At 52.5% G+C, this 27,021-nt stretch overlaps 13 protein-coding genes across 13 annotated transcripts; 5 read left to right on the forward strand and 8 right to left on the reverse strand.

Moving 5' to 3' along the window:
• Positions 1 to 694: 694 nt before the first annotated feature.
• Positions 695 to 1,940, forward strand: N7498_005717 (CDP-diacylglycerol--inositol 3-phosphatidyltransferase; the record flags this gene model as incomplete). The annotated part of the gene is made up of 3 exons (XM_058452779.1): positions 695 to 884; positions 944 to 1,320; positions 1,374 to 1,940. 3 exons carry the CDS (start codon positions 695 to 697, stop codon positions 1,737 to 1,739), a joined length of 933 nt encoding a protein of 310 aa, XP_058309317.1. The 3' UTR covers positions 1,740 to 1,940.
• Positions 1,941 to 2,414: 474 nt separating this feature from the next.
• Positions 2,415 to 4,244, forward strand: N7498_005718 (alkyl/aryl-sulfatase; the record flags this gene model as incomplete). Its single annotated transcript, XM_058452780.1, has 1 exon — positions 2,415 to 4,244. One exon carries the CDS (start codon positions 2,415 to 2,417, stop codon positions 4,242 to 4,244), a length of 1,830 nt encoding a protein of 609 aa, XP_058309318.1.
• Positions 4,245 to 4,624: 380 nt separating this feature from the next.
• leu2A (3-isopropylmalate dehydrogenase LEU2) lies at positions 4,625 to 6,136 on the forward strand. Its single transcript, XM_058452781.1, has 6 exons — positions 4,625 to 4,698; positions 4,781 to 4,801; positions 4,865 to 4,953; positions 4,983 to 5,079; positions 5,146 to 5,773; positions 5,830 to 6,136. The coding sequence occupies exons 1-6, from the start codon at positions 4,648 to 4,650 to the stop codon at positions 6,060 to 6,062; spliced, it is 1,119 nt and encodes a 372-aa protein (XP_058309319.1). The 5' UTR covers positions 4,625 to 4,647; the 3' UTR covers positions 6,063 to 6,136.
• A 317-nt stretch (positions 6,137 to 6,453) lies between these two features.
• Positions 6,454 to 7,770, reverse strand: N7498_005720 (anaphase promoting complex subunit DOC1; the record flags this gene model as incomplete). Its single annotated transcript, XM_058452782.1, has 2 exons — positions 6,454 to 7,241; positions 7,296 to 7,770. The coding sequence occupies 2 exons, from the start codon at positions 7,768 to 7,770 to the stop codon at positions 6,454 to 6,456; spliced, it is 1,263 nt and encodes a 420-aa protein (XP_058309320.1).
• Positions 7,771 to 8,061: 291 nt separating this feature from the next.
• On the reverse strand, positions 8,062 to 9,046 carry N7498_005721 (phosphatidylethanolamine-binding protein; the record flags this gene model as incomplete). The annotated part of the gene is made up of 3 exons (XM_058452783.1): positions 8,062 to 8,522; positions 8,570 to 8,756; positions 8,900 to 9,046. 3 exons carry the CDS (start codon positions 9,044 to 9,046, stop codon positions 8,062 to 8,064), a joined length of 795 nt encoding a protein of 264 aa, XP_058309321.1.
• Positions 9,047 to 9,629: 583 nt separating this feature from the next.
• On the forward strand, positions 9,630 to 10,499 carry N7498_005722 (alpha/beta fold hydrolase; the record flags this gene model as incomplete). The annotated part of the gene is made up of 1 exon (XM_058452784.1): positions 9,630 to 10,499. One exon carries the CDS (start codon positions 9,630 to 9,632, stop codon positions 10,497 to 10,499), a length of 870 nt encoding a protein of 289 aa, XP_058309322.1.
• Positions 10,500 to 11,441: 942 nt separating this feature from the next.
• N7498_005723 (Auxin Efflux Carrier superfamily) lies at positions 11,442 to 13,365 on the reverse strand (the record flags this gene model as incomplete). Its single annotated transcript, XM_058452785.1, has 4 exons — positions 11,442 to 11,508; positions 11,570 to 12,831; positions 12,893 to 13,059; positions 13,107 to 13,365. The coding sequence occupies 4 exons, from the start codon at positions 13,363 to 13,365 to the stop codon at positions 11,442 to 11,444; spliced, it is 1,755 nt and encodes a 584-aa protein (XP_058309323.1).
• Positions 13,366 to 13,934: 569 nt separating this feature from the next.
• N7498_005724 (phosphatidylserine decarboxylase 1) lies at positions 13,935 to 15,566 on the reverse strand (the record flags this gene model as incomplete). Its single annotated transcript, XM_058452786.1, has 1 exon — positions 13,935 to 15,566. The coding sequence occupies one exon, from the start codon at positions 15,564 to 15,566 to the stop codon at positions 13,935 to 13,937; it is 1,632 nt and encodes a 543-aa protein (XP_058309324.1).
• Positions 15,567 to 16,149: 583 nt separating this feature from the next.
• Positions 16,150 to 17,887, forward strand: N7498_005725 (uncharacterized protein; the record flags this gene model as incomplete). The annotated part of the gene is made up of 2 exons (XM_058452787.1): positions 16,150 to 16,462; positions 16,520 to 17,887. The coding sequence occupies exons 1-2, from the start codon at positions 16,196 to 16,198 to the stop codon at positions 17,885 to 17,887; spliced, it is 1,635 nt and encodes a 544-aa protein (XP_058309325.1). The 5' UTR covers positions 16,150 to 16,195.
• Positions 17,888 to 18,229: 342 nt separating this feature from the next.
• N7498_005726 (uncharacterized protein) lies at positions 18,230 to 19,680 on the reverse strand (the record flags this gene model as incomplete). The annotated part of the gene is made up of 3 exons (XM_058452788.1): positions 18,230 to 18,397; positions 18,449 to 19,129; positions 19,177 to 19,680. The coding sequence occupies 3 exons, from the start codon at positions 19,678 to 19,680 to the stop codon at positions 18,230 to 18,232; spliced, it is 1,353 nt and encodes a 450-aa protein (XP_058309326.1).
• Positions 19,681 to 20,152: 472 nt separating this feature from the next.
• N7498_005727 (uncharacterized protein) lies at positions 20,153 to 21,368 on the reverse strand (the record flags this gene model as incomplete). Its single annotated transcript, XM_058452789.1, has 4 exons — positions 20,153 to 20,249; positions 20,314 to 20,877; positions 20,948 to 21,267; positions 21,333 to 21,368. 4 exons carry the CDS (start codon positions 21,366 to 21,368, stop codon positions 20,153 to 20,155), a joined length of 1,017 nt encoding a protein of 338 aa, XP_058309327.1.
• Positions 21,369 to 21,797: 429 nt separating this feature from the next.
• N7498_005728 (40S ribosomal protein uS8) lies at positions 21,798 to 22,459 on the reverse strand (the record flags this gene model as incomplete). Its single annotated transcript, XM_058452790.1, has 2 exons — positions 21,798 to 22,057; positions 22,327 to 22,459. 2 exons carry the CDS (start codon positions 22,457 to 22,459, stop codon positions 21,798 to 21,800), a joined length of 393 nt encoding a protein of 130 aa, XP_058309328.1.
• Positions 22,460 to 23,684: 1,225 nt separating this feature from the next.
• On the reverse strand, positions 23,685 to 26,562 carry N7498_005729 (karyopherin beta; the record flags this gene model as incomplete). Its single annotated transcript, XM_058452791.1, has 4 exons — positions 23,685 to 23,865; positions 23,920 to 26,249; positions 26,355 to 26,413; positions 26,523 to 26,562. The coding sequence occupies 4 exons, from the start codon at positions 26,560 to 26,562 to the stop codon at positions 23,685 to 23,687; spliced, it is 2,610 nt and encodes an 869-aa protein (XP_058309329.1).
• Positions 26,563 to 27,021: the final 459 nt, after the last annotated feature.

A 27,021-nucleotide genomic window follows, 5' to 3' on the forward strand; every position in this document is an offset into this window, starting at 1 on the left:
ATGCGCGGACAGGTTACCTCGGAGCAATTGAATAGCCCGGGACCAAGACGATCTCGAGACTTTTACTGAAGAATGAACGAAAGACTTGCTATGTAGCATCGTAGTATCGTAGTATCGTATAGCAGAACACCCTTGGAAGAGTGTTAGGGGAACATCCAAGTCCGATGTGGGGAAAGCTTCCAAGGTTCCGGGCGACCCGTTCAAAACATTCCATGTCATCTTCCCATTCCCAGCTCCTTGCTCGTGCACTTGAGTACGGACTCAGAAACTTCTTTTTGCATCTACGTGTCAGGTACCTCTCCAGCCTTGGACATACCTGAAGCTTCACCTCCATGTAAGTAGCAAGATCGTCGACGCGTGAGCTTATCATCCCTTATCGTTCACTCGAATTTTCCCTCCTGAATCCCCCTATCCTTATTTCCCTCCGACCAGCTCCGCTTGTGTCTGAGCGCTTTCTCTCCTTATCATTCTTATCTGAAAACACTTTTGTACTGACCGTGACGTGTGGTTTGCCCTGCGTTGTCCTCTTCGCAAGCCAACCGTCAACCGCTGCTAATCTGCCCACTCGCCGCAGACGCGTTCCGCCTACGATACTTTTCAACTCTCCATCCCCCCACCTCACTTGCGTCAGCGGTCCCTGGCAGACTAATTATCTGTTCACGTTTCTTTAAATACACCACCTTCAACATTCACAATGAGTGCCCGGACACGACGACAAAAGGCGGCTCTTGCTAGCCAGGGTGAGGAGAGCGAAGAATCGCTCAGCAATAATGGAAGCGTGTCCACACCTTCGAAGAAGCGCACACCCTCCAAGAAGAGATCAAGGTCGTCTTTGCGGGAGGAGTCCGATGAGAACATCTTCCTGTTCGCCCCGAATCTCATTGGTAAGCTTCATCTCCATCCACATACCCGACCTCGGCCTCCGTTGCTTACTAGATCCTAGGCTATTTCCGAGTGGTCCTTGCTATCGCGTCCCTCTATTATATGCCCCTCCACCCTCGCACCTGCTCTATCCTCTATAGCGTGTCTTGTCTGCTAGACGCATTGGATGGCTACGCTGCCCGCTACTACAATCAGTCGACCACCTTCGGCGCCGTCTTGGATATGGTGACGGACCGCTGCACCACCTCATGCTTGCTCGTCTTTTTGAGCTCCGCCTGGCCTCGTTGGGCCATTGTGTTCCAGGGTCTGATTTGCCTGGACCTGGCCAGTCACTATATGCACATGTATGCTACTCTGAGCGTTGGTGGATCCAACCAGAGCCACAAGAAGATCGATCCTACGGCCAACTGGGCCCTCTACAAGTACTACAACAGCAAGGTATGTTGACTCGGCGTTGACCCGGTCTGATTTCCGCTAAACTTGTCTTTCAGACCGTGCTGTTCATCTGCTGCGCTCTCAACGAGGCGTTCTTCATCGGCATCTACCTTCTGTCTTTCTCCTCGCCGATCCTGTCGCCCTCGCTTCTGCAGCCCCTCCCCGATGCGCAGCCCTTCTCCGCGCAGCCTGGCAACCCCGCCAACCCTGCTCCCAGCAGCCTCTTCGCTAGCCCCTGGAGTGCCGGCGCACTCGAAATGGCGCGCGCAAACAAGATTGACAGCCAGATCCCGTGGATTATTACCATCATCTCGGCCCCGGTCATGCTGTTCAAGCAGTATGTCAACGTCATTCAGCTGATCAACGCTAGCCAATTGCTCGCGGAGAGTGACAAGAAGGCCCGGCGTGCCAACCGCAAGTAACCTGCAAGATATTCTAATTGCAGCTTGCGAGCTAGCGCATTTGCTAGCCGCAATGTTTCCTTTGTCTTTCTCCCTCCCCGTTGATCATGCATGTCATTGGAGCTTCGGTTTGTGATTTGAGGTTTCTTAAGCAGACAGTACGAGCTGTGCTATGGGAACTTCCGTGGAAGGTTGGGTTGGCGGGTTTTGCAAATCCTATTGGTCCGTGTCTTTGGCAGGGATAGGAAGGTCCTCGGGAGTTCTCTGGAATTCCGGGCCCTTGTACAGTACACACAGGGTTATGTTTTTTTTTCTTCTGGCCTTTTCTGTTCCTTCAATCCTGTCGTTTCCCCATCATTGTTTGCCTGGTCTGATATTCCTTATACTTTTTACATCATTTAATTCATGCCCTTGTGTGTTTGGACATTATGTAGAGAATATGAGTCACTGATCCCGAAGATTAATAAGTGGAATAATGCCATAATCATCTTCGAATCTTTCTCGACGTTGACAGAAAACGCGGCAGAAACTAGGCGGTAAACCTATAGTTCCCTATGGACCCCCACTGTGTAACTAACTATAATGCACCCGTCATAGACATCGCAGCACCACTTAACATGTTAGTTCTATTTGAACAAGTTCATACTCGAAATATTCCATGTGTCAAAACCAAAAATCTACTCTTCCAAAACGACAATGGACCTTTCACCCGATCACACGCAATCCTTCCAGGATGCAGATCGCGGACTCATAGATCGCCTTGATCCCTGCATAATCACAGATAATCAAGACCACGCTATATGGGACAATGAAGCTTACAATTTCTTGGCCGAAACATCTGTTCCAAATACCGCAAACCCTTCTCTATGGCGCCAGGCTCAACTTGTTGCGAAACAAGGCCTTTACAAAGTTGTCGACGGCATATACCAAATCCGAGGCTTTGATCTCTCGAATATTACTTTCATTGAGGGAGAAAAGGGGATAATTATCATCGATTCCCTTACTTCTGCTGAGTGTGCCAAGGCTGCGCTTGGTCTCTACCGCAAAAATCGTGGCAACAGGCCCGTGGTAGGCATGATCTACACCCACAGTCATGCTGATCACTTTGGCGGAGCAGGGGGAATCATATCCAAGGCTGAATCTACCAAGATACCGATAATTGCTCCTCAAGGCTTCCTTGAGCACGCTGTCAGCGAAAATATTTTCGCTGGCAACGCTATGGCTCGCAGGGCAGGATATATGTATGGTTATGAATTGGCAAAGAATCCCCGTGGCCAGATCAGTTGCGGATTGGGATCAACCCTCTCCTCCGGAACAGTTACAATTATCCCTCCAACCCTCGACATCACTCATACCGGGCAAGTGGAGGTAATTGATGGAGTGGAACTATTCTTCCAGATCACGCCGGGAACCGAAGCGCCGGCTGAGATGAATATTTATCTCCCCCAATTTCGAACCCTGTGCATGGCTGAGAATGCGACGCAAGGCCTACATAACATCGCAACGCCCAGAGGAGCTGCTGTGCGTGATGCTCTTGCATGGTCCTCCTACATGGATGAGTCAATCATTCTCTTTGCGGAGAAGACAGACACTATCTTCGCATTACACCACTGGCCGATATGGGGTAATGACAGAATATTGGAATATCTCGCCGAGCAAAGGGATTTATACGCATACTTGCACGATCAGACCGTACGGTTGATTAATCAGGGCCTCACGGGGATTGAAATTGCCGAGGATTTCTCGCTTCCCCCCAAACTCCAGTCTGCCTGGCATGCACAAGGCTTCTACGGGACAGTTGTTCACAATGTCAAGGCAATCTACCAGCGTTACATGACTTGGTTTGACGGAAACCCATCTCATCTGTGGGAGCACCCCCCGGTCCCCTCTGCCAAACGTTACGTTGCTTGCATGGGTGGTGTCGAAGAAGTTCTTAGGAAATCCGAGAGTTACATCAAGGAAGGTGATCTGCGTTTTGCTGCAACACTGCTTAACCACCTCGTTTTCGCTGACCCAGAAAACAAAGACGGAAAGGAATTATTGGCATCAACATATGAAAAGCTTGGATACGGCGCTCAGAATGGCCCATGGCGCAACTTCTACTTGACCGGTGCCAGCGAATTGCGCGGCCAAAAGACGTCTAAGAATCTACTGTCCGACCAGTCTGAGATGATGAAGGCGCTATCTCTTCATCAGCTTTTTGCATCCATTGCGGTGCGACTGAATGGCCCCCAGGCTCAGGCGCATGCCTTCACAATCAATTTGTACTTGACCGATCTGGATGAAGGATGTCGTCTCATTCTCAGCAATGGTACTTTGATTCATCGGACTGGGTTGAAACAAACGGAGATGCAGAATAGTGCGGCCGACTACTCTTGCTCCATAACACATTCTCACCTGCTCAGTTTCTTGGCCACGGGGAAACTTGGAGAGATCGAGGCCGAGACAGGAGACCGCTCTTGTTTGCAGAAGCTATTGTCTTTCATCGTGAATTTTGAGGGAGATTTCAACATTGTCCTACCATGACGAAATTCAATCAGCCGTGTGATTGAGACAAATATGGTTTCTGTACTATTGTTCTCAGTCAATCAATGTAGGGAAAGGTACATAGCTGCGACATCGACTAGAACATATATTCCTAATGAAATATGCATGGTGAACGTGTTCGAGGTTTAAGAATGTGTAAATATGAGACCACAGACAATTACACGAGAACCCGATAGCAGCCGTGAGAAGCCGTAGAAGCCGTAAACAAGCTGGGGGAGTCCGAAGTCGTCGTTGTGGATTGTGCTTGCGGCGCAGTTGAGTGGGCGCCGATCTCGGAGCGGCGGGGTCGACTCCAACCCGCATGCCACCTCTTTTAAAGCTCCCTTTCGTACCAATTGAGCTGCCTTCGATTGACATTTTCTCTCGCGCCTATACCCTCGAAATGCCTTCCTTCAATGTCGTTGTCTTCGGTGGTGACCACTGTGGTCCCGAGGTATGTGCTCTAACACGTCCCGCCATGGACCTTTGGTCTACACGCGACAATTCGACGTGACTAACACCTCGCGAAACAATAGGTTACTGCCGAGGCTATTAAGGTGAGCCATTGGCACAAAAGAGTCGATCTGCAGCATATGAATCCTGACGCCCATCGTCTTTAGATCCTCCGCACCATCGAAAAGAGCCGTGATGTCACTTTCAACCTGCAGGACCACCTCCTCGGCGGCGTGAGTGGAAACCCCATAAAAGCGTACCGTTGCAAACACTAACCGACTACAGGCGTCCATTGACGCGACTGGCTCCCCCTCTGACCGACGAGGCCCTGAATGCCGCTAAGAATGCCGACGCGGTCCTTCTGGGCGCCATTGGTGGCCCCGTACGTTCAACCCCTTCGAAACAACCCTCCTAAACCCCCATACTCATTACTTTCTTTAACATACAGAAATGGGGCACCGGCACCGTCCGCCCTGAGCAGGGTATCCTGAAGCTGCGCAAGGAGATGGGCACATTCGGCAACCTGCGACCATGCAACTTCGCCGCACCCTCGCTGGTAAAGAGCTCCCCTCTGAAGGAGGAAGTCTGCCGCGGCGTGGATTTCAACATCATCCGCGAGCTGACGGGCGGTATTTACTTCGGCGAGCGCAAGGAGGACGACGGGTCCGGCTTCGCCATGGACACCGAGCCCTACTCGCGCCCTGAGATCGAGCGCATCACGCGCCTCGCGGGCCACCTTGCTCTGCAGCACAACCCCCCTCTCCCCGTATGGAGTCTGGACAAGGCCAATGTCCTCGCTACTAGCCGTCTGTGGCGCAAGGTCGTTACCGAGATTATGGCCAAGGAGTTCCCTCAGGTCCAGATCGGTCACCACCTGATTGACTCTGCCGCCATGCTTATGGTCAAGGATCCCCGTAAGCTGAACGGTATTGTCGTTACTAGCAACCTGTTCGGTGATATTATCAGCGACGAGGCTAGTGTTATTCCCGGTTCGCTCGGTCTGCTGCCCAGTGCCAGTTTGAGCGGCGTGCCTGATGGCAAGAGCCGCGTCAACGGTATCTACGAGCCTATCCACGGTATGTATTATTACATGTTTCTCCGTTCACGGTGACATTGCTGATAGGTGTTATAGGTTCCGCCCCCGACATCGCCGGCAAGGGCATTGTCAACCCCGTCGCAGCCATTCTTTCCATCGCCATGATGATGCAGTACTCCTTCGGCATGCTCGCCGAGGCCCGCATTATCGAGAAGGCCGTTAGCAACGTCATCGAGGCCGGCGTCCGCACCGGTGACATCGGCGGGAAGGCTACCACCGTCGAGGTCGGTGATGCCATCGCTGCCGAGCTAGAGAAGCTGCTTAAGTAGATTTATAATGGCTGCACTGTGTGTGCCGGTGGTTCTATATGAGACATGAGTGTAGAAAACAAAATTGAATACCCTTTCGGAATTTTAAAGCATTCCATTTTTTCGAATTCATGGTTGTGTCCCTGCCTCGGTGTACTTTGACGCTTGGCTTATTGTTGCAGATGATGGACGCGAGTTCGAGTCACTCATAATAATGGGAGTTTTAATGCTCATGCTTCTCTAAATAAGCTAGGTACCCAAAGGTTGAATGCATCCACTCTTGCTGGTCTCACCCATAATGAAAAGGACAGGGTATCTCGATGCCATTGAACTCCGAAAACAGAAACAAACCCTCAACAAAAGTTGAAGATGCCCACAACGCCAATAAACATGCTGTTCGTATCATGCTGCCTTATCGAATGACCGGCTCCCCCATCCAGTCCGGTTCTTCCAGCCCAGAAGTTTCGACGAGTCTGTTCGCATCAACGTCTTCACTGCGCTGACGGCCACCGTTGAGTGCATCAAGCACACCTCCACGCAGAGACTGTCGAACACTATGGCGGCGATGACGACCATCCGCAGAAGCAGACGGTGCAGCAGCCATGCGCCTCCGACTATCGTCACAAGCAAAGACCTGGAAACCTCGCACATGGGTATCCTTTCCGTTCTGGTGATTCTCCATAATGCGCATCTGAATCACCATGGCCTTGAGTACATTCCCCGTATACGGGTCATGTTCGTCAAGGTCACCATTCCGGCCTTCGGCTTCATCCTCGTTGTTACCAGCTTCACCCTTTGATTTGCGTTTGCGCCGCATCGCATCATCACGAACCCATCCTCCATTTCGCCCTCCAACACCTTCCAAAGGCACGTCGACCCAGCCGCAGGGTCCATCGCCCTCCCAGGTCCCGAACTCGACGAGATCATTGCCGCCCATGCCGGCCAGGAAAATAATCTTCGTAGGCGTGTAGCTTTCATCCAGCTCGAAGTCCAGGTACACACGAATGCGCACGACAGCGACCAACTTGAAGAAGTGCAGCGTCAACGTGTGGGGCTGCGGACCGTCTGATTGCCAGTATTGTGAAGGCGAAGGGTGTCGGAGTGCAGCAACGCCGCAGCCCGGCTTCGATGTGGAAACTGTCCAAGACGCGAGAGACGAGATCTCTCGCAGATTAGGTGGCAGGGGCGAAGGTGATTTCCCTATGTAGGCGTTAGCGAAATTTCACAGCCGCAATGCGACGGAGAGAGACGAACCACGATCGTGCATCTCCTCGTCCGCGTCATCTTCGAGTTGGTCCTCGACTTCCTCGTCGAGATCATCTTCGTCCACCAGCTCAGTGTCGTCCAACCCATCCTCAGGCTCAATCTGGTCTTCCAGGATCAGATCCTCATCGAATTCCTCTTCGTCTGGTTCCATGTCTTGGGCATTCGGATCGAAGTCGTCGTCAAACACGTCCTCCTCGTCCACCACCGGCGGAGGGTGCTGTTCAAGCCTGGGTCGACCGAAGACGGAGAAAAAGCTGGAGTGTGCTGCCGGGTGCGCCAACGCAGGCCCCGGTTCGGGCGTTATGTCTTGAGGTCCTGTGGAGGGCGCGAGGCGGTGGGTTGGGTTGGAGGGGGTTTGTCGCGATGGAGGGGTTTGGAATTGCGCGCGGAGGCTGCCTGGACCGCTAGGGCCATTGGGTGCCGGGAAGCCTTGGGGGTTTGGTTGTCGACGTAGGTGAGGCATGATTGGATTCGAGGCCTCACTTGGCGATGCGCGGTAAATTCGCGGAAGTTCGATGTTTACTGGAGGGGAGCTCGGTTGCCAATTTCGGTTAGCGCAGTGTTGAGCTCTCTACATTTTGAGTTCTTTCTACTTCAACTGTGATCTGCATGTGGACTTACTCGGCTTTTATTCAAGATTTCTAGAAGGCAGCACTGTCATTATCTCCCAATGCGAGTTAGGTCTCGCCTATGTATTATTTACACCATGTATATCATTCGACAATCAGCCACCTGCATCCGGGCGGGATGAGCCTTACGGGTTGTTGGTCAGGAAATAAGTAGCCGCAAGAGGCCGACCGACCTCCTTGACAATCGGAGCCAGCGTAAAATTGAAGCGCGCCGAGGCAGACCGGGGGTAATAAGTCCCATCAAGGGCCTCCGCAGGAGCCTCATAACCAGCAGGTTGATCAAACAAGTACAGGGCGTAGGTGTGGTTGGAGCTGCCATGAGATCGCGGCGCAGTGTACTCGGCCAGGGCATCGCTGGAGCCGAGAAAGAGGCCGTGTCTGCCGATCGTATAGTTTCCACTCCACCAATGCAGACGAGTGGTTGTGTCGAGTGCAAGACCCGGAACCAGCGTGTCATAATATGCAGGTGTCGTAACTTCGGAGTCCGGGATATTCAAGTCCAGCATCATGATCATGTATTTGCTGTCATCGTCTTGCTCATGCTTCTTATTGTCCGTTGTGTAGAAAATCGGCTGGTTAGCGACGTCTGGGATACGATTAGTGGACGTTCCATGGCATCAGACGAATGCTTACAACTTGGGTCGATCCAGACACCAGGGAAGATTGTTGCATTTTTATACGCGGCTCCCAGGTTATTCTTCGTCGACGGGGAGCTGCCAGGTGGTGTTTGAGCGAGCACAGATGCCGCGAAGAGTGCAGCGGCAATTGAGAAGCTCATGTCAAGTCTTGGTAGACGCAAGCTGTGATTGAATTCAGTACTCTAAAGGGGAACAAACAGCAATGCCTATATTTAGTTCTTAAAAATTTCGTTATCACTAGTCAGGAGGTGCTGGCGTCAGTTTCGGCGCGGTGGCTGGACCCACTCCGATATGGCAATTGCGCCCGACGTGAAGCGTTACGAACTCCAGGAGTTACGAGCATCTCGGCATGGTTGATGCCAAAGGTGTTGACCTTGATCACAACTTCGCCGATTTTTGGTTGGAGTGCGGGGGCACCTCTTGGATGATGAGAGAGATTCGGGGCCTCCGAATTCATCGATGACACCTTCATGATGCCCGTTTCAGTTTTGTGGTAATTAAGTAGAGCAGAGGAGCCCTCGAGTCTTAAGAAGATAGACGCGAAGTAACAGCCATGGTTAATAACCGTCTCAACCTTAGGTTTTTCTAGGTATAGATGATTCCAAATATTCCAAATGAATCGTTTGTATTTGAAAGGTTTGGTTCAAGGGCGTCGCCGGATTCATCAGGGCCACGGCGTTCTAGACTCGTCTGCTTGGTTTGCGTGGTTTGACCGGGGTCAAAACAGCCACGGTACAAACACGAGCGACAACCTTTCGTGCGAACAATGAGTGACAAATAACGTCACACTGGAATCCGTAAGGACTGTTTGCATTACAGACATGACTCTGTTCCGTCGACATAATTGAGCCTCGCGAAGGTTCGAGTCAAATGAAACGAAACTATCATTCGTGGAAACGGAGTGAAGATGCTCTCCTCAGATCCCGTGTTTGCATGTATTGGTAATCTTGCAGGCTGTCAGAGGGGACTGTACTTAAAGAACCCCTCTCATCCTGCCAGCTATCCATATCAGCTATCCAGTCACTCTATATCCACAGAATACTTTACATCCAATCATGGGCGTGACACAGAACAAAACCCTGCTCTTGCCATCGGGCATCAAGATCTTCTATCGAGAACAAAGCCAGATACGGGATGCTCCAGTCATCCTACTACTTCATGGCTTCCCCTCATCTTCACACCAATATCGCAATTTGATTCCTCTTCTTGGGGCCCAGTATCGTGTGATAGCCCCCGATTTGCCTGGGTTTGGATTCACCGAAACACCGTCCACCTTCAAATACACTTTCGACAACCTAGCAACGACCATGGCAGAGTTTCTTGACGAACTCTCCATCACCAGCTTCTCCATGTACATATTTGACTACGGCGCACCGACCGGCTTGAGACTCGCCCTCCAGCGACCAGCTTCAATTCAAGCCATAATCTCCCAGAACGGAAACGCCTACGTCGAAGGCTTCGGCGATGTCTGGGGTCCTATTCAAGACCTCTGGGCTAGCAACAACGCGCCCGAGAATCGCACCAAGGTCGCGCAGGCCATGCTCACTCTCGAGATGACCAAATTCCAGTATGAGAATGGTACTCCGGATGTTAGTCGCATTGCACCGGAGTCATATTATCTCGATTACGCCTTGATGGAGCGGCCTGGAAATAAGGAAATCCAGTTGGATTTGTTTATGGATTACCAGACCAATGTGGCTCTGTATGAAGATTTCCACGCCTATTTCCGAAAATCCAGCGTCCCTCTTCTCGCTATTTGGGGCAAGAATGATGTGTTTTTTATTCCGCCGGGAGCGGAGGCTTTTAAAAGGGATTTACCGGATGCTGAAGTCAAGCTGATTGATGCAGGGCATTTCGCTGTGGAGACTGACTTTGAGAATATTGCGCAGGAGATTTTGACATTCTTGGGCAGACGTTATCTGTGATCTTAAATCGCGATAATGTTGCCCAGTTATACTTACAGAGGTAGCTAATAAGTATAGGGCGCTTGAGTCTATCTAGCTAGTACTGAGCCCTTAGCAGGAAGTAATCATCTACAAAATTTGGAATATAATGCTTGACTTTCAAACCCGTGCAGATTTTCAAAGAGAGACACTTCCACAAAGTTCAAAAGACTTACAACTGAAACTCCAGAGGTCTTTTATTCCATACGAAATTAATTTCTTGCAACTAGAAAGATCCGCCCGTCCACCCTCATCCACATTAGATGTCCATAAAAGACAAATTGCGACCCCGCAATAACCCCCTAACCATATCCTCTATGTATGTAGCCATGGAAACGATAAGAAAAGCATGGCCTTATCAGTCATGGTGCATTGGTTAGCTAAATGTGTTAGTAGGAAGTGGGTTAGGAGCGAAACATACATTCTCGAGGTCCAAGACATTGACCAGGTTGGACATGTGGGCTCGGCCACACACTGTGGCACATGGTTTTGGGGATGGCGATGGTTTGATGTACTCGGTGATCCAACGGGACAGGTTGCATATGATTCTCCGTTGCTCTCGACTTCTGGTGGGGTTTATTCTGTCGCATCTTGATGGTCTTTTCGGTAATTTTTCATACTGATGGCATAGCAAAGCTATTTTAAGATACGAAATATCTACCAGTTCGAATGGGTGACGGGTATTCGTGTATTCACTTTTGGAGAGTATGGTCCTCCGAATGACAAGCAAATAATCCATAAAAATAAACGATAATAATAATGTACGACAAGTGAGCGAAGCCATGAATCGATCATCCAGATGCAAACTAGCACCGAGGCAGTCTCGAGTAACGCCAAGTCCGAAGGAGAGTCATCTATCACAAAAGGCAAAACCAGACGTCTATCTAGCCTATCTAGTTAGGCATACAAAAGGTGCGAGTGGGCTTAAGCCTGAGCCCATTCGAGAACTTCCAAGGCGCAGACGACGAGGAAGAGGGTGGACGGGAGGATCCTGAGAAGTTGTCAGCTTATCTGCAAGACTCGAAAGTACATCAGAGAAAGGGATCACGTACCAGACCACGTAACTCTGGAAGAGGAGTTTGGACATAGCCCCGACGTAGACATTGTTAATCTGGCAGATCTGGGCCAGTTGCAGTGCCGAGGGCGCACCAGTAAGGAGGAAGCAGACAATGATAAAGATCGGGTCGTCGAGAATGCTGATAGACACAAACTTGGCCAGCAGGGCAAGCAGCGGTGCCATAATGAGGGTCGGGAGGAGCATACGCGCAACCAGGGAAGCGATAATCAGCTTGCGCTCTGCGTGCGGATCCTCCATATCCGCCAAGGCCTCTTCAGAAAGAGTATTGCGAGCCAGGTTCGCGCCAAGCACGACCAGAATCAGCGGCACGGCGACTTGGGCGTTCTGTTCGACGGCGCGGGTCACTGAGTTGCGCATGAAGGTGCCTTCATCAAAAAAGAGGTCCTGGAGGGAAGGGACAGAAGCTACGATGATGGCGGCGAGCATGGCCCACAGTGGTGGATTCATGAAGTCCCATGCACCACGCATGAAGCGGCGGATTCCACGTGTGATTGCAGAGACGGTCTTTTGAGCCTTAGGCGGGAGACGCCCGTATAGGGCATCCGATTTCTTCTCCCAAAATTTGCGGATGCGCTCTCCTCGCTGCCGAACAGACGTCTTCCACCGCTGCAGGAAAGTTTGTTTTGTGGCGTGCGCTTCCCGCGCAGTAGCCTCCACGTCTGGGAATGAGAGCATGTCACCTCGAGAGCTCTGGCGCGGGAGGAAGGGTCCCCTGGGCGGAGGTCCAATGGCTGCTGAGGGTGGGTCATCCCAATCATGACTTCCCTCCACTGTTTCATCACCAGAAATAACGGAGGACACTTTTGAGCCTTTCGAGTAGGAGTACCCGCACGTGGAGACCGGGGTCTGGTCTCCAGACTGAAATTCGACATGTGCGTGGGCATTTGCAGGGTGAGCTATATGCTCCGAGCTGCGCGTGCGCAGCAAGGGCTCGTCCGGGTCCGTCTGCTCGGGATTGTCGGTGTAACGCGCCTGGCCCTGCTCAATACGAGACCGATCGGCGTCATCGCTGTCTGTATCCTCGAGAAATCGGTCCTTGGGCGCCAACAAGACATGGTATCCCCAGCTCCAACGAACCAACTGGCCCAACTGCTGGAAGATAAGCAGATATAAGATGCCGCGGGCGGCTACTTCATCATCGTTGTCATTGGGGACGCGGTCCCAGTGGAGACCCTGAAGGGTTTGCGACAGAGACATGACGAGGGAGATCGGGAGGGAATTGGAGTTACCAAAGACCTGTTCCGTAGAGATCAGTATGATAATTCCATGAGCATGAGCCATTACGAGTCTGACATACCGCCATCGCCGCCACAAAGTTGGCCTGGCGCTTCTTGAAGCGACAGCATCGTGATATGGTGAAGGCACATAAGTACGAGACGGCCGTCTGGACGACAAAGATCGCAGGGATAATAGCCAAGTCGGACAGGGTCTCCGCGGTCAATTGAGAGCCAAGTTTGATAAAGACTGTTTGTTATCAGCGACGATAAAGCAGATCGGCGGGAAGCACGTACTCAAACAAGGGGTGAACAGCGTGACGTTAAGGTTGGCGACAAGCTTCTGAGCATCGGCATCGAACATGCCCTGTTGGGCAGCAAAGTAACCGGGCAAGCTAACGCAGACCACCTCCAGCACGGCCTCGAAGACGAGTAGCACGAGATGTCCGAACGAGGGATGGCTGGCGTGCGCGTTGGCGCCTGCCGCGATCAGGCTGCCCACGGGATCTTGGAAGGCATTGTTCTGGAGGGACCGGGGCGAGGTAAAAATGGCCATGAAGATGGAGTCGGTCGAGGGGTGAAGGCCTCTAGGGAGGCTACGGAGGAAAAGAGATAAAGAGGAAAGATAGCATTCCCGTGGCCGACGTAAGAATCTTGGTTTCAAGGTTTTCATGCCTTGATTTCCTCCTTCATGCAAACTGATACGTAGCCCAGGAAATCGCGTCCATTGACAGGGAACGATAAGCTGAACAATTTACTACTGGATCGTAAGACGTGAAATCCGATGCCTGGACTACTCGTTGGACGCGATGTTCAGTTGATTCATCAACGCTGCGATCAGTGACGCAACACACGAAACTTATCAGCGGCAAATCAACGGGCAGAACGCGGGCACGCCAGACGTTGCGGGCCCGTGCTTTATCTGTCAAATTGTTATTTTTTCCCTTCTCTTTCGGTTTGATGGCGTGTTGATTATCCAAGAATTGATTGAAGCAAAAGCAAATGGTATATTACAAACGAAAGTTGTCTACGGAAATAAAGCAGGGAAGCCTGATGTGCAGCCGATCCGTGCAACCTCCCAACCCTCCCAAGGTCACTCACTCCCCGTCTGACTCTCAGATACATCTATACTCCCGCGACAAAGCCTAGCTTTTCTCCCATTTTGATCCGCTGTCCCTTTTCAACACTCCAGGTCCATCCCTCCGGTCTCTCATCCTCTGGCCAACCAGCATCGAAGGACTTGCGCGAGCCGAGTGGCGCTTCGAACACAAGCACGATGGTGCTGCCCAGCTGGAATCCGCCCATCTCCTCACCACGCTGCAACGGGTGTCCTCCCAGTGTGCGACTGGCGTGGCGGTAGGTAGCCTCGGCAAACCCGGGGTCCTGCTCTCCCCGCTTAGCAGCCAAGGCTGCCGCCAAATCCGCGGCCGTATCGGTCAGCAGGCTGTTTGTGCGAAGCTCCGAATCAAAGTTGATTTTGATCGAGCCCACGTTGGTGGCGCCAACCGGTGTGTAACTGAAGAATCCCCAACGCCAACGGCCAAGAAGCGCGACGCGCTCGTTGAGGGTAAACAGTCCTGGAAGATGGCGCTGTAGATAGGGAGATACAGAGTACAGTTCACCCGCGAAGTGACGACGACTCTCAACCACCCATGGGGCGGGTGAGTGGAATCGGTGGTAATCACCCGGTGCCAGATAGATCACAACGTAGAAGAGGGCGTGGTTGGGAGCTGTTCGAGGTGTATACCACGGAGTACCCTCTCCAAGAGCCAACTCCTCCTGGACCTGCGCTTCGGAGGTTGCCTTGGAGGCGGTGGAGGCATCGATCGAAGATCGCCTCTTGGTGGAGGTGTCACCTGACAGCAGGGTGGGAAGTGTGTAGGAGATGCCGTTCACGCGGGCAAACTCTTCATCGGATTTCATGTTCTCGACATCTTGTTCGCTTTCATCCGTTCTCGAGTCGGTGAGTCGCTTGCTGTGGTCGGCGTGCGAAGGAGTAGCAGAGCCCAGAAGAGCATCCAGACTGTATGTCATGCCCTTGACCTGTTCCACCTCACCCCGCTCGATCATTCCAAATTGTAGGATGCGGCCATCTGAAGGTGAGATGAGAGCGTGAATATCGGGGTCGAGTGGCCGGACGCCGGGTTTCAACTTGCGATAGAAAAAGGCTGCCAGGTTCGGGTAAGTATGCAGGTCAGGCTCCGCAACCTCACTCAGGTTGACGCCGAAGACCCACGAGTACAGTTTGAATCCGGGCACACGGAAATAGTATGGAAGCTCGATTTCGTTGAAGCGACCCCATAGTCTGGACATGGCCTTCAGGGGCAGGGTGGACATGAACTGAACCTGCCAGGAGCCTGTCGGCACGATTCGTGGACGACGCGGCGGCCGGACTCCGTTTTCCCACTCGTCTCCAGCATTTTCACGAGCCACACGGTCACGCTCAGCGCGTTGTGACTTGTAGAAGTGAAGCAGGCCTAGCAGGCCGATGCCGAGTCCGACAGGGATTGGGTACCATTCCACCTTGGTGTTCCGCAGGGCGAATCGTAGTCGGGACCCAAAGCCTCCCTTGGCATTATTTTCATTGTTGTTTTCTTTGTGATATTGTCTCCAGGATTTCGAAAAATGGCGCACGCTGGCCTTGTGGCGGGCAGTGGCCCGGAACGAAAGAACCTCCATCGACGCAGCGCCCCTCGTCACAGGGGCTGCGGGATGACAGTGGAGGATAGCGGAGTGGTTCAAAAGGCGCTTGGCCATAGTGCAGCTTAATCCATGGGTCCAGGCCGAGTCCTCGTCCCTCGAAGCTTTTGAGGAGAACGTTTTTCTCGTGCCAAATCGGGCAATGCGTTTGCACCGATTGACCGCCCGGCAGAATTACACGTGGAGTCTCCGGGGCGATACTCATTGCTTCGCCTTCTGCTTCTCTCTCGTATTCTCTCGCTGTGGTCTGCCGGTTTTCAGATCCAGCAGTGATGACATGCGCTTGAATTTTGTTCTTTGACATTAAGGTTTCAGGAAGTGGTCCATCAGGCAGCTCGCCACACCTTGCCAACTCCGGTCTTGGTTTCGTGCCAGATCTCCCCAAAACACCAACTCACCACTCGTATCCACTGGTGTCTCCAAGGTTTACAGAAATTATTCTATACAGAAATAACTCTATGCCGCTGCGACTCCAAAACTTGCCAACTCTGCCATTCATCTCAGTCGATCTCTGTGACCTGAACTTACACCGACGACTTCGCACTGCCCACGGTACTTTGCCCTCTCCCTCGACCTCTGGCCTGAGCTTTCACTAACGCCTCCTCAGTTGCGCCCACTCTACCCATTATCTCACTCGGACCTCTTGGACCTAAGTACCTACACTGTCATACCCAATATCCGTAAAGATGCAGGCAGTCGTGCCCGCCGCCTCAGACAATGTTCTTGAGAGCCCTGAAGCCGTCACTCTCCACGTGCTATGTCCTTTTCTTCCTCCGCCCAGCCGCTTCACTTTCAATAATATCCCCCTCTCCACAACAATCGCGCAATTACGAGTCCGGCTTGCGAGTGCCATCTTAGGTCACGCCGAGCCTATCATGTCACGCTTGATCTTCCTAGGAAGGCCCCTTACGGTTGATAGTGCTACTTTGGGCGAGGTCCTAGCACCTGTGAATGTGAGAAATGATCTTCGCCTGATCCCACTCGTATACAAGTTGACCCGAGCCGGCTAGGAATCTGCATACACGTTCCATTTCGTGCCACAAGGTCTGGTACCGACGCGACCATCCGGTCAAACATCATCGGCTGTAAATATCTCGGCCTTTGGAGAACAGAATGCAACGTCTTCAAACATCGAAGTACAGAGGTCCTCCGCTATTGAAACAAGAGGACAACTTCAGTACAGACAAGCAGCTGCACAGCAACTACTACATGCCGCCCATGACACTCACGTACGGCAAATAGAGACACTTCGGGGTTCGTTGTTGGGATCAGCTAGTACGACCCAGCCCCGGCCCAATCATGTAACCCCTGAAGGAATTGCTCGGGTCCAGGCGGACCTCGTGGATTCCCAGGAACGTCAGCATTTTCATGAACCGCAGACTCGTCTAGAGGGACAACAATCACCTCTTCTTCATCGCACATGGGCCTTGAATAATAGGCCAGGCGCCGCGCAGCCACTGAACACTGCCTTGACTGACCGGCCGGATGGTCCAGCTCCTCCAAGCTACCGTGATTCAGCTCATACTCTGCGCTATAATCATGACACCTTCCATACTAGCGCTCGAAGCCTTGAGGGTGGCCAGATTCATACACGGAATACACCTAACCACATCTACCAAACTTTCGGTCCAGATGGCCATTGTGCTGTTGCTTTCCCAACAGGCTCAACAGCAATAGGGCCTCAGCCGTCCGTCTCAACCATCAATGTTGCGCTCGGTGCCAACGCAAACCCAGCCGATCGTGCAATGGCCGAAAACATTGTTCGCCAGGCAGTGGTTAACAATGAGCAACGTCGACGAGATGCAAACGCAAACGCACCAGGCATAGGACGGTTCATGAGCCGTGTATGGCTCTTCATCCGCCTTTATTTCTTCTGCTATGTTATCAGCGCGCCTGGCACCTGGACGCGCATCTTTTTCGTCATTGCGGCTTTACTTATCTCTCTCTTATCCGATACCGACATTCCCCAGATGCTGTACGGCCTCATCGTGCAGCCTGTACAGCGTCATCTAGAAGGACTTGCCCACATGGGTGGACCGGCCCAGCCGACCACCCAGGGTAGGGGTGATGGTCCTCGAGACGGTCTTCTAGGAGAGGTTTCGGACTATTTCCGCCGTGCAGAGCGATCTATCGTGCTGCTTCTTGCCAGTCTTATTCCAGGGATTGGTGAACGCCAGGTCGAAGCACGTAATGCAGCTGAAGCTGACGCGGAGCGAGTACGTCAAGAAGCACGCGACCGCGAGCAAGAGCGAGAGCAAGAGCAGCAGCAAGCGCAGCAGGCACGGATTGAGGCTACACAGGACAACGGTAACCTTGAACAGCCACAGCAGGATGCTGCGCCCGTGCCTGCAACGGCCTCTGTATCTGCTGACTCGTGAGTATAAGAGCATCTTAGATAGCGTTCCGTACTTGCAAAATTTGATACCCTTCTACATACTCCGTATCTTTCTTGAATTTGTTTCCGTTCTATGGTACATTAGAGTTCTTATCTTATATCAGTAGGGGATCTAGATCTCTTATCGATACCATGTCATACGTAGATGTCTTTGTGCATAAGAAATGTCTGGCAAATACTCAAAATAATACCAAGAGTTACAGGTGGACAGGAGGTCAATATCACATTATACACACGTAAATAAACTTTTATTAAGCAGGCTTGTTCTATCAATGTTCACTTCTCTCTAGCTCGCATATACAAGGTTTGATTGACTAGACACGAATCACACAGTCTTCTTGATTCTGCGATCAACCTTCATTCGAACTATCGCAGCCAGAGTCGCGGCAGCGGTAGCCATGGAACCGGCGTAGAAAATAGCCGGTCGATAGGCACCGATGCCGCCGGCCTGTCCACCCGATGCATTGAGAATATAACCGGCAATCGGGGCACCCTGTCAAGGCATTAATATGAATAATATACCACTTTGAAAAAAGGGACTCACCAAGAGATATCCACCCAACCATCCACTTACGATCATCCCCACCGCAACCGACACCCTAGCAGAACCAAACACATTTCCAACAACAGTCGGCATAGTCGAAAAGAAGCCCCCATTCGCCGCGCCGTTGATAATAACAAACGCAGCCAGAGGTCCGATAGAAGTCGAAACGGGCCATAGCACGAAGATACTCAAAGCACTAAGCAGCAACGACAAGAAAAGCGTATTCAGCGAACCCAACTTATCGCACGCAAATCCGCACGACAACCTCCCAATAGCTGAACAGAAGTTGAACGCCGCAACCAGACCAGCTCCGGCACTGGACGGCAGACCTAGCGAGTTCGTGTATAGAGGTAGGAAGAAGGCAGGCACGAAGAGTGGGAATGTAGCGATGGCACCGATTGCAAAGAGTCCGGCGAAGCGCACATCTTTGAAAAGGCTCCATTCGACCATCTTGGCCCGTTTGATCGGTGCCCGTTCTTTGATTAGGTAGGCTGCCGGTAGGCCGGTGCCTATGATCAGGAGGCCGAGGATGCGGAAAGTCCAGGCGATGCCGACGCTTTCCAACAGGCCGTTCAGAATGAAACTAATCACCGTGCCACCGAGGCCACCGCCCGCGTAGACGATGCCGTTGGCGATGCCGCGCTTGGCTTTGAAGTACTGTGCCGGAGTCACCGAGACAACCTGTAGAAATTAGAAAAATACCTCAAGCGCAGACCGCAAAGACGAACCATAAAACACAAACTCGTCCCAAGCCCATTGATGAACCCCCAAGTCATGAATAACCCCGCAATGTTATCAGTCGTAAATCCACTCAGGATACTTCCCAACCCGAGCAGAAAGATTCCCAGCAACGCAGTGTTCCGGGCACCGATCTTGCGAATCACCGTCGCATTCGGCACGGCCAGAAGCGAAATACAAGCCGGACAAAGCGATCCCACAAACGCCAATGTCGAAGACAAATAACCCTTCTTCTCGACTAGTTCGGCTTGCATGACACCCCAAGTATACGACGCGCCAACGAACCAGAACGTCACAACGGCGCACGCGAAAATAAGAACCCAGCCGTATCCACCATCTGGTACTTGTGAGTCGGCAATGAGCGATTCGCGCATCACGTCATCTTCCACCTCTGGCTCTGGGGCTGAACTCAGATTCCGTTGTCGTTCATAGCTGCCGTGTAGATTCGGTAGCTCGATTGCCGTTGTGGGCAGTGTCTGCGTGGCTGTTGCCATGATCCCTGCTGAATGTGTGATCTGCAGAGTACTTCGGCACTCAATATTTTCGAATTAAGCTCAAGAGCTTTGACTTTTTCGCCGCTTACAATTTAGGGTACTCCCATGTGATAGGGCGTGCACGTGATGGCGGGTATCCGCGGTTTGGACGCTTTTGGAGATGTGGAGTGGGTGGGTTTTCCGTTTACATTGGTAGGGCTTGCGATATCGGATTGATTGTGTCGACTCGGTTAATCTGCGGGGTCATGTATGCGGTCCTAGGGTGATGGTTGGATGGGAATGCCACATGGAGTTGGAATGACGGTTTCTATACTCAAAGCTATGTACAAGAACTCTAAGTCTACTCGGTCCGCTTGTCGAGCATAAGGTCTAAGATCCCCCAGGCCTACTGCATATATGCCTGTGCCGTTGTTGGGCCCTCCCAACAGGTACCAATCGGGTTTGTATGCTTTGACATATTCCTGGACACCACTTACAACTTGGTTCCAGATCTAGGGGCCTGCACCAAAGGAGGTTCAGACGCCGGCGCCATGGGCCCCGTATCAAACCCTTCCTCACCACTGAAATGCCTATCAAGAACAAGGTATTAGAAACTCCATCGACAGTGGCAAGTCAACTAGGGAAGAAACTTACCATCCACGCTCAGCACCACCACTCAAAAAACTGCAATCCCCACTCGAGACACAGTCCCATCCACCCCCAACACCACGGCCCTTCCAATCAGGAACAGACTTGGCACGAACAAGTTCTGTTCCTTCAGCCAAGATAGACAGCGCACTACCCTGCGACCTAGCCTTATCAGTACCCCGTCGCCGGAAAGTACTCAGTCCAGCCGTAAACACATGAAAGTCCTCAACGGAACTATCCTCCGGCATGAGACCCGTCAACGCCCGGCCCATGGCAATAAGCGGCGCCGCGTGGGAGCAAATAAGGATCGATTTGCTCGTTCGTTGCTCGGGTGGAATGCCAGCTTCTAGCGCGTTTACTTCATTGTCCACGTCGGCGATTATGCCTTCGAGTGCCGTAGCGAGACGGTTGTGAAGCTGTGCGATTGTCTCGCCGCGAGAAGAGGGGATGAGTAGCGGAGTGTATTTTGTTTCTGGGGAGGATGGGATTATGGTTGGGAAATGGGTGCGCATCATTGACGGGGTTGGGTGAGATGGGTGGTCGAAGAAAGTCGTTGGACCGAACCATTCTCTATTGTTGTGCTGTTAGTACTGGCGTATACTAAAAGGATTGTAGATTTGGTATGTGTCAGGTCACGTACCCGAGTCCATTCTCCAATCGCACATCTAAATCCGCGGCTGCATCTATCGAGCCGCGGCCATTGTTGCTGGATTGGTCTTGGTGTTTGCGCTTGAGTTCCTCGACCGACGGCTGGATAGTCTGCAGGCATCGGTAAAAGGGACTCGAGTATACACGGAAAGGCTTCGGGTGGAACTCCGGACCCGCCATATGTTCCGCAAGCTCATGGGACTGGCGCACGCCATGCGACGTCAGGGCCGGGTCTGCTGGATTACCGGTTGGCGTTGGGAACTGCGACTTGTAGGTGCCAGTGCGAAAGTCGATCGTCCAATTGAGACGATGCTGTGATGGCGGTTAGTCAACAATAACAAGCCACAGTCATTACTTGTCGATTTCGCGAGACTTACCCCATGGCGGGTGAGGTATATCGTATCCAGAGGCATGGTGAGGACTATGGTTCCAATGTTGCGGGGAAAGAGGTGAATATAGGGCAGATCGCGGTCCCGAGGGGCGGTGACCAAGGTGCCTCGGCCCAGCTATTATTTGGTCTGCTCATCACATTTGCAATTATCAGGCCGGTATTCTGATATGGGTAAGGAGGATGAAGGGACTCGGCGAGAAAAAAGCGGTCCAGTTATAGCACGCCTTCCTGGCCATACCGCAACTCAGCCCCATTCTATACTGTTACAACTACGTACTACAATCGGAGTAAAAATGCTGACCAGAATCGCCGTGCATTGGAGAACCATGTACTCTGCAAATTATCTCATCGGGGTATACCACTCTAGATTACATTCCCAGGCCCAGCCCAAATGTCATGCGAGACCAGTCAAAACAGCAACTTTTTTGGATTCGTTTTTAAAACGACTCCTCTAGTAGAAGAAGCCGAGGAGCTTGCCAGCAACGTGCTTGCGGCGAGCCTCCTCGTGGTCCATGATACCAGCGGAGGTGGTCAGGACGACGTAGCCGAACTGACGGGAGGGAAGGAGCTGGGTAGCCCACTTCTCGAGGTCACGGAGCTGGACGGGGTAGCGGGGGTTGATGACACCGCACTTGTTGAGACGGCCGTTCAGCTGGATGACGATCTTGCCGGAGCGGTGGTCGTCAACCTCCTCGAACTCGCCGATGTAGCCTGAAGAAAGGAATGTCAGGATGTTGCGAAGATTTAAAAGTCGCCGATTACTGAATAGCAAATGAAAGCGCTTTCGGAAACATGTAAGATCTCCGCGGTCAATCTATCGGGTACTTAAAAGGCAAACGTCGTGGGAGATTGAAACAATCCGCCTAGTTATCAACCCGAATAACAATCCTCAAAAGACAAAAGAAAGAAAAAAAAAGAAAAGAAAAGAAAAGAAAAGGAGAAAGCAGAAAAAAGCGACAATCGGAATTGACGAGACGTACCGTGCTTCTGCATGACAGACAGGAACTTGACAATGACCTTGGAGGCAGGGCGGATCATGACCTGGCGCTTGCCAGCCTTCTCGGCGTTGTTCATGGCGTTGAGCGCATCGTTGAGGACGGAAGTCTTGACCATTTTGGCGGTTGTAGAATCGAGATTCTCAAATCAAGAACGTGGATATGAGGTATCTGCTTACGGTGCCGGAGTCAGCCACAACTAGTCATCGAGCGCAAAGAGTGCCCCTTCCTTGAAAAAGGAGTTCTTCAGCCCGTGCCGGATGAGAGATGCGTATCATCCTGCACTCCTGCTGGTCATGACCCAACATTCAAGTCAAGACTCTGCAGATGCAGGATGATTGCTCTCCCGGACTAGCTGGGAGGCTGATAGGGGGATAGGGTGGCATACATACCTCGAGGGATGGTCCGTCGGTTGTAGCGGGTTGAAGATTCGTAAATCTCGGCGGTCGGCGAAGTTTGGGTGTTCGCTGACTGTGGGCGGGTAGGGCTTCGGAGCTGATTTGCCCCTATCGCCACGTGATCTATATTGATAAAAGCTCTCTTCGTGCCTCAGGCACCAACGTTTGTCCTTGGACGTTTTTTGAGATTTTACTACGCAACATTCAACTCTATAAATACTAATTCAATCCACGAATGACTCATCTCTATATATCAGGGGGTCCAGTGCAGGTGGGCATGGAATGGGCTTATAGGAAAGGTTGGATTATACGGCGGAGGAGATGAAAGGAACAGCTTTTTCATGACAGTGACTCTTCTCTGGGAAAGGGTTGACATGATTCTGGGGATACATGATGAGGGAATACATGAGTGGTAGTAGGGGGATACATGAATCTTGGGCTACATGAGGTACAATGCTATATGGATGCGAGGGGTCTTGGTCTAATTAGAAAGCAACGTAGGAAAGGGAAGAAAGGGTAAAGGGTTGTATCACGAAGAAAAACGCAAAGGCCATACGGGGAAGGGGGGAAGGGTTCGTTCGGGCATGTCATGAGGAAATAGCACGGGGAAGAGCAAGTGCCAAGAGGGGACGGGTCAAGAGCAAAGGGAGACAAGGATGAAGGGGAATCTCACAAGTCCTATGCTGAAGAAGGGGGCAGAGTGATGGGGGGCATTTGGAGAAGGCTCGCGATGTGCAAAACAGATCCTCACCGGCCATCAAAAAAGTACCAAGTCAATGCAAGGAACCCAGGTTGCCCCGGAGCTTCACTTGTGGGATTGATACATGAGCGACTGCCGCCTCCGGCACTTTACTCGCCCCGATGGGTCGAGTATAGCTGAAACGGAAGCGGGGTGCGTGCAGCCGGCTCTGTTATCGATGGGATGAAAAGAGTTTCACACTACATTTAGGCCATGCCAGTGCTCATGTTGATCTGGCGCTTGACCTGCTCACGAGTCCAGCGAGCGGTCTCGATGGTCCGCGGGCTGTACTGGCGAGTTGTGCGAGTCTCCCGGACCAGGGTAGTGACCCAGTCGTTGCGGAAGTATGCGGCAAGCTCGCCATTGGGGAAAGCATCGGCAAGATCACTGTGAAAATGTTAGTGATCAAAATTCCAATAAGAGACATGGTTCGAAACATACCCAATAACACCCATAGAGGAGCGCATCAAGCCCTCACTCCGGTTACCCTCCTGGGAGATGATGTGCAGGAGCTGGAAGATGGACTCCACGAAGGGCTGGATCTGAGCGATATCCGGGCTGCCTTTGTAAGACAGAAGGATACCACCCCAGGCATCCATGATACCCTCGCGCAGGGAGACAATGTAGTCCACCATATCGTATGGGAGGTCAGAGCTAGTCGTGACCGAGGAGGCCTGCTGAAGGACCTGGCCAACAACAGTCAGGTAGGTGTTGAAGGCAGTGCCGATGGCCTGGGCGATGTCGCCGAAAGTCTCCAGGATAGCTGGCTTCAGCTGGTTGGTGGAAGTCCGAAGAATGCTGAGGAGCAGGTTCATGAAGTCATCGCAGTAAGGCTGCACTTTCTCGTTCAAGGCGCGGGCAATGTCGCTGACAAGGCCGATGGCCATGGAGCAGAGACCAGGCTCCTCCTGGTTGCCGAGGGCGTTAAACAAGAAGGGCTTGAATGACTCCATGTACTTGATGAACTCCTCCTCCAGAGCGCTGGCAATCGCACCGACAGTGGCGAAAATGACATCGGGAACACTGGACTTGGGACCGACGGTCGTCAAGACCTGAAGCAGAACGTGCATAATACGGTCAGCCTGGGGCTTGATGTCGGCCTCGAAGCGCTGGACAATAGCCAGGATGACACTGACCAAGCTGGTCTGCATCTCCTCCAGCAGAATGCGGTCTTCTGTGCTGACGACTTGCTGCTGCATGGGGATGGTCTGTTCCAGACGCTGGATGATAAGATCCGAGAGAGTAGCAACCATGGGAAGACTGTCGTTGGCCGAGTTCAGAACGAAGGAGTTGAGAACCTCGTAACCAGCGGTACGCAGCTGGTTGTCAGCGTCTTGACGCTCAGTCACAGCGAGCAGGGACTTCACACTCTCTTCGAAGTGCTTGGAGAGAGGGTTGGTCTGAGAACCAGCGTCACCGGCAAATCGGTCGGCGACGTTCATGAGAGCCCAGCAGCAAGAGCTGGCAATCTTGGGGCTGCTCGCGAGGCCGTTGAAGAGGCAGGAGATCAGGGGCTGCAGGTGCACGTCGGGGTCCAGAACCTCGGGGCAGCAGTCACAGACACGACCCAGAGCATAGGCAGTGGAGTCGCGGACAGAAACGGAGCTGTCCTCCATCATGCCAAGAAGAACAGACAAGGCCTGCTTGATCAAAGGCTCCAACACACTGGGCTCGGGACCCTCCATAATAGCACCGAAGGCAGCAACGGCGGCATCACGGCGGCGCCAGTCCTCGCTGCGGATGTTCTCCTCGACAAACGCAACAACGGGCTGGATCACATCACCCTGCACACACTGGGCGTAGAGCTGCAGAGCCTGGTAGGCTGCACGCGACACATTGTACTCATTATCATCAGCATCCTCGTCCTGGCGGCACATGGCCTGGAGCAACACTGGAACAACCTCGCGAGTGGCCACACGGGCGAAGCCAAAGAATGGACGAGCCTCAACACCCTCCTGCTGGGCCTCGGCGTTGTCATCGTCAATCGCAATCTCCTCCTCGCACACAGTGCACCAGAACTCGATAGCAAGCTTGGCAACGTCCTCCTCCTCACTCTTCATACCCATGATGCTGAGACCGAACAGAGCCTTCTCCATGTAAAAGCGCATCTTCTCGTAGTAGGCACCCATGATACGGTTCAAGCAGCCGAAAGCACCAGCCTGCACGCGAACCTCCTCGGCCTGGGTAGCCTCGCAGACCACCTGCATAATATAGTTGCGCTCTCCCTCGTTATCCATATTGGAGCGCACGAAATCAACGGCATCGCTAAGAGCAGCAATGGCGGCAAAGCGGACCTCCATGTTGGGCTCCTCGCGACGAGCACCCTGCACGACGGCAGTCAAAATGGCGTTGGAGTGAGAGGTCAAGCTAGCGCGGAGATCGGGGTCTTGAGACTCGCAGATGAAACCGATGGTAGTCAGGGATGACTGCTTCAGGGCGTCGGTCCCGCTCGCCACGTTCTGGACGAGGATGTTCATCAAGTCGGGCCACTCATTCCGCGGCAGCTCAATGGCGGCAATGGAAACTATCAGAGTGGCGGCAGCATTCCCAGCTCGGGTGTTGGGGGAGTGCAGAGTCTTGAGCGCGAGCTCCTTGACCTGCGTCTTGGTTTCGAGGGGGATCTGTGTAGCCCATCGCTGCTGCACCTCACGCAGCTTAGCCTGCTCCCGGAAGGTGAAAGCGTTCTTCAGGGCGATACCGGCGGCGACACGGATGTGAGGGGGGCTGTCTTCGTTGGCCAGTTCCTGGCCGAGGGTAGTGAGGTAGGCGGCCTGTGAAAAAAGCACGTTAGCACGAGCGTAGGGGAAGAGGGGCCATCTCGTTCGCAAAGTCACGTATCATGAACGAGAACGAAAAGACAAAAGGGGAAAACTTACGAAGTCAACCTCGGCGGCGTGGCTGAGCTGCTGCTCAGCATTGGAACGTTCCGCCGCATCTGCGACAGAAAGATGGTCAGCGAGGGACTCCTGCACACACAAAGGGTGGTTTCGAGGGAAGCACCAGTGACAACGCGGTCCTGGGCAGGGAAAGACGTTCTGACATACCTGCTGAGAGAGTGCTCTGCAATACCTGACGAGCATCCATGATGTCTGGGGGGAGGACGCAACGGATGGGAGATGTGGGGGGAGGGAAGGGAAAAAAGAAACTCGAAAAGGAAAGAAGACTAAGTTTCCTGATCGTCGGGCAATCGACGTAACGACTCAGGAACACGAATCACGGGCCACCGAAAGATCGTGGTGGAAGTAGAATCCCAGAAGTGACAGGTGTGGGAAGGACGGGGTGTTTTTGTGGATATGACGAGGCATGCACCAGGTCTTTCCGCGGGCAGTGACGAGGAAAAGGTGCCTTCAATACACGCCTTGGCGAAAAGGAGAAAAGTAAGAGAGTTAAAAGAGAGACTCTGGAGAATGATGAGAGAGTCTGAAGATATTTAGACAGGTGGTAGGAGATCAAAGGCAGAATTCGAGCCTTGGGGGGGATGAGGTTCATCGCGCTGCCTTCGTTGATTGGCGGGGGACGGTGGAGGTCACGTGATCGATGACC

Source organism: Penicillium cinerascens (assembly GCF_028974065.1).
Source record: "Penicillium cinerascens strain IBT 15544 chromosome Unknown contig_5_segment0_segment0, whole genome shotgun sequence".
In the NCBI taxonomy this organism is placed as follows: domain Eukaryota; kingdom Fungi; phylum Ascomycota; class Eurotiomycetes; order Eurotiales; family Aspergillaceae; genus Penicillium; species Penicillium cinerascens.

Bases quoted from the DNA above. Each gene is read 5' to 3' on its own strand.
- leu2A (XM_058452781.1), top strand. From the start codon at position 4,648: ATGCCTTCCTTCAATGTCGTTGTCTTCGGTGGTGACCACTGTGGTCCC. The intron at 4,699-4,780 runs GTATGTGCTCTA...GCGAAACAATAG, and splicing joins GTGACCACTGTGGTCCCGAG to GTTACTGCCGAGGCTATTAA. The intron at 4,802-4,864 runs GTGAGCCATTGG...CATCGTCTTTAG, and splicing joins TTACTGCCGAGGCTATTAAG to ATCCTCCGCACCATCGAAAA.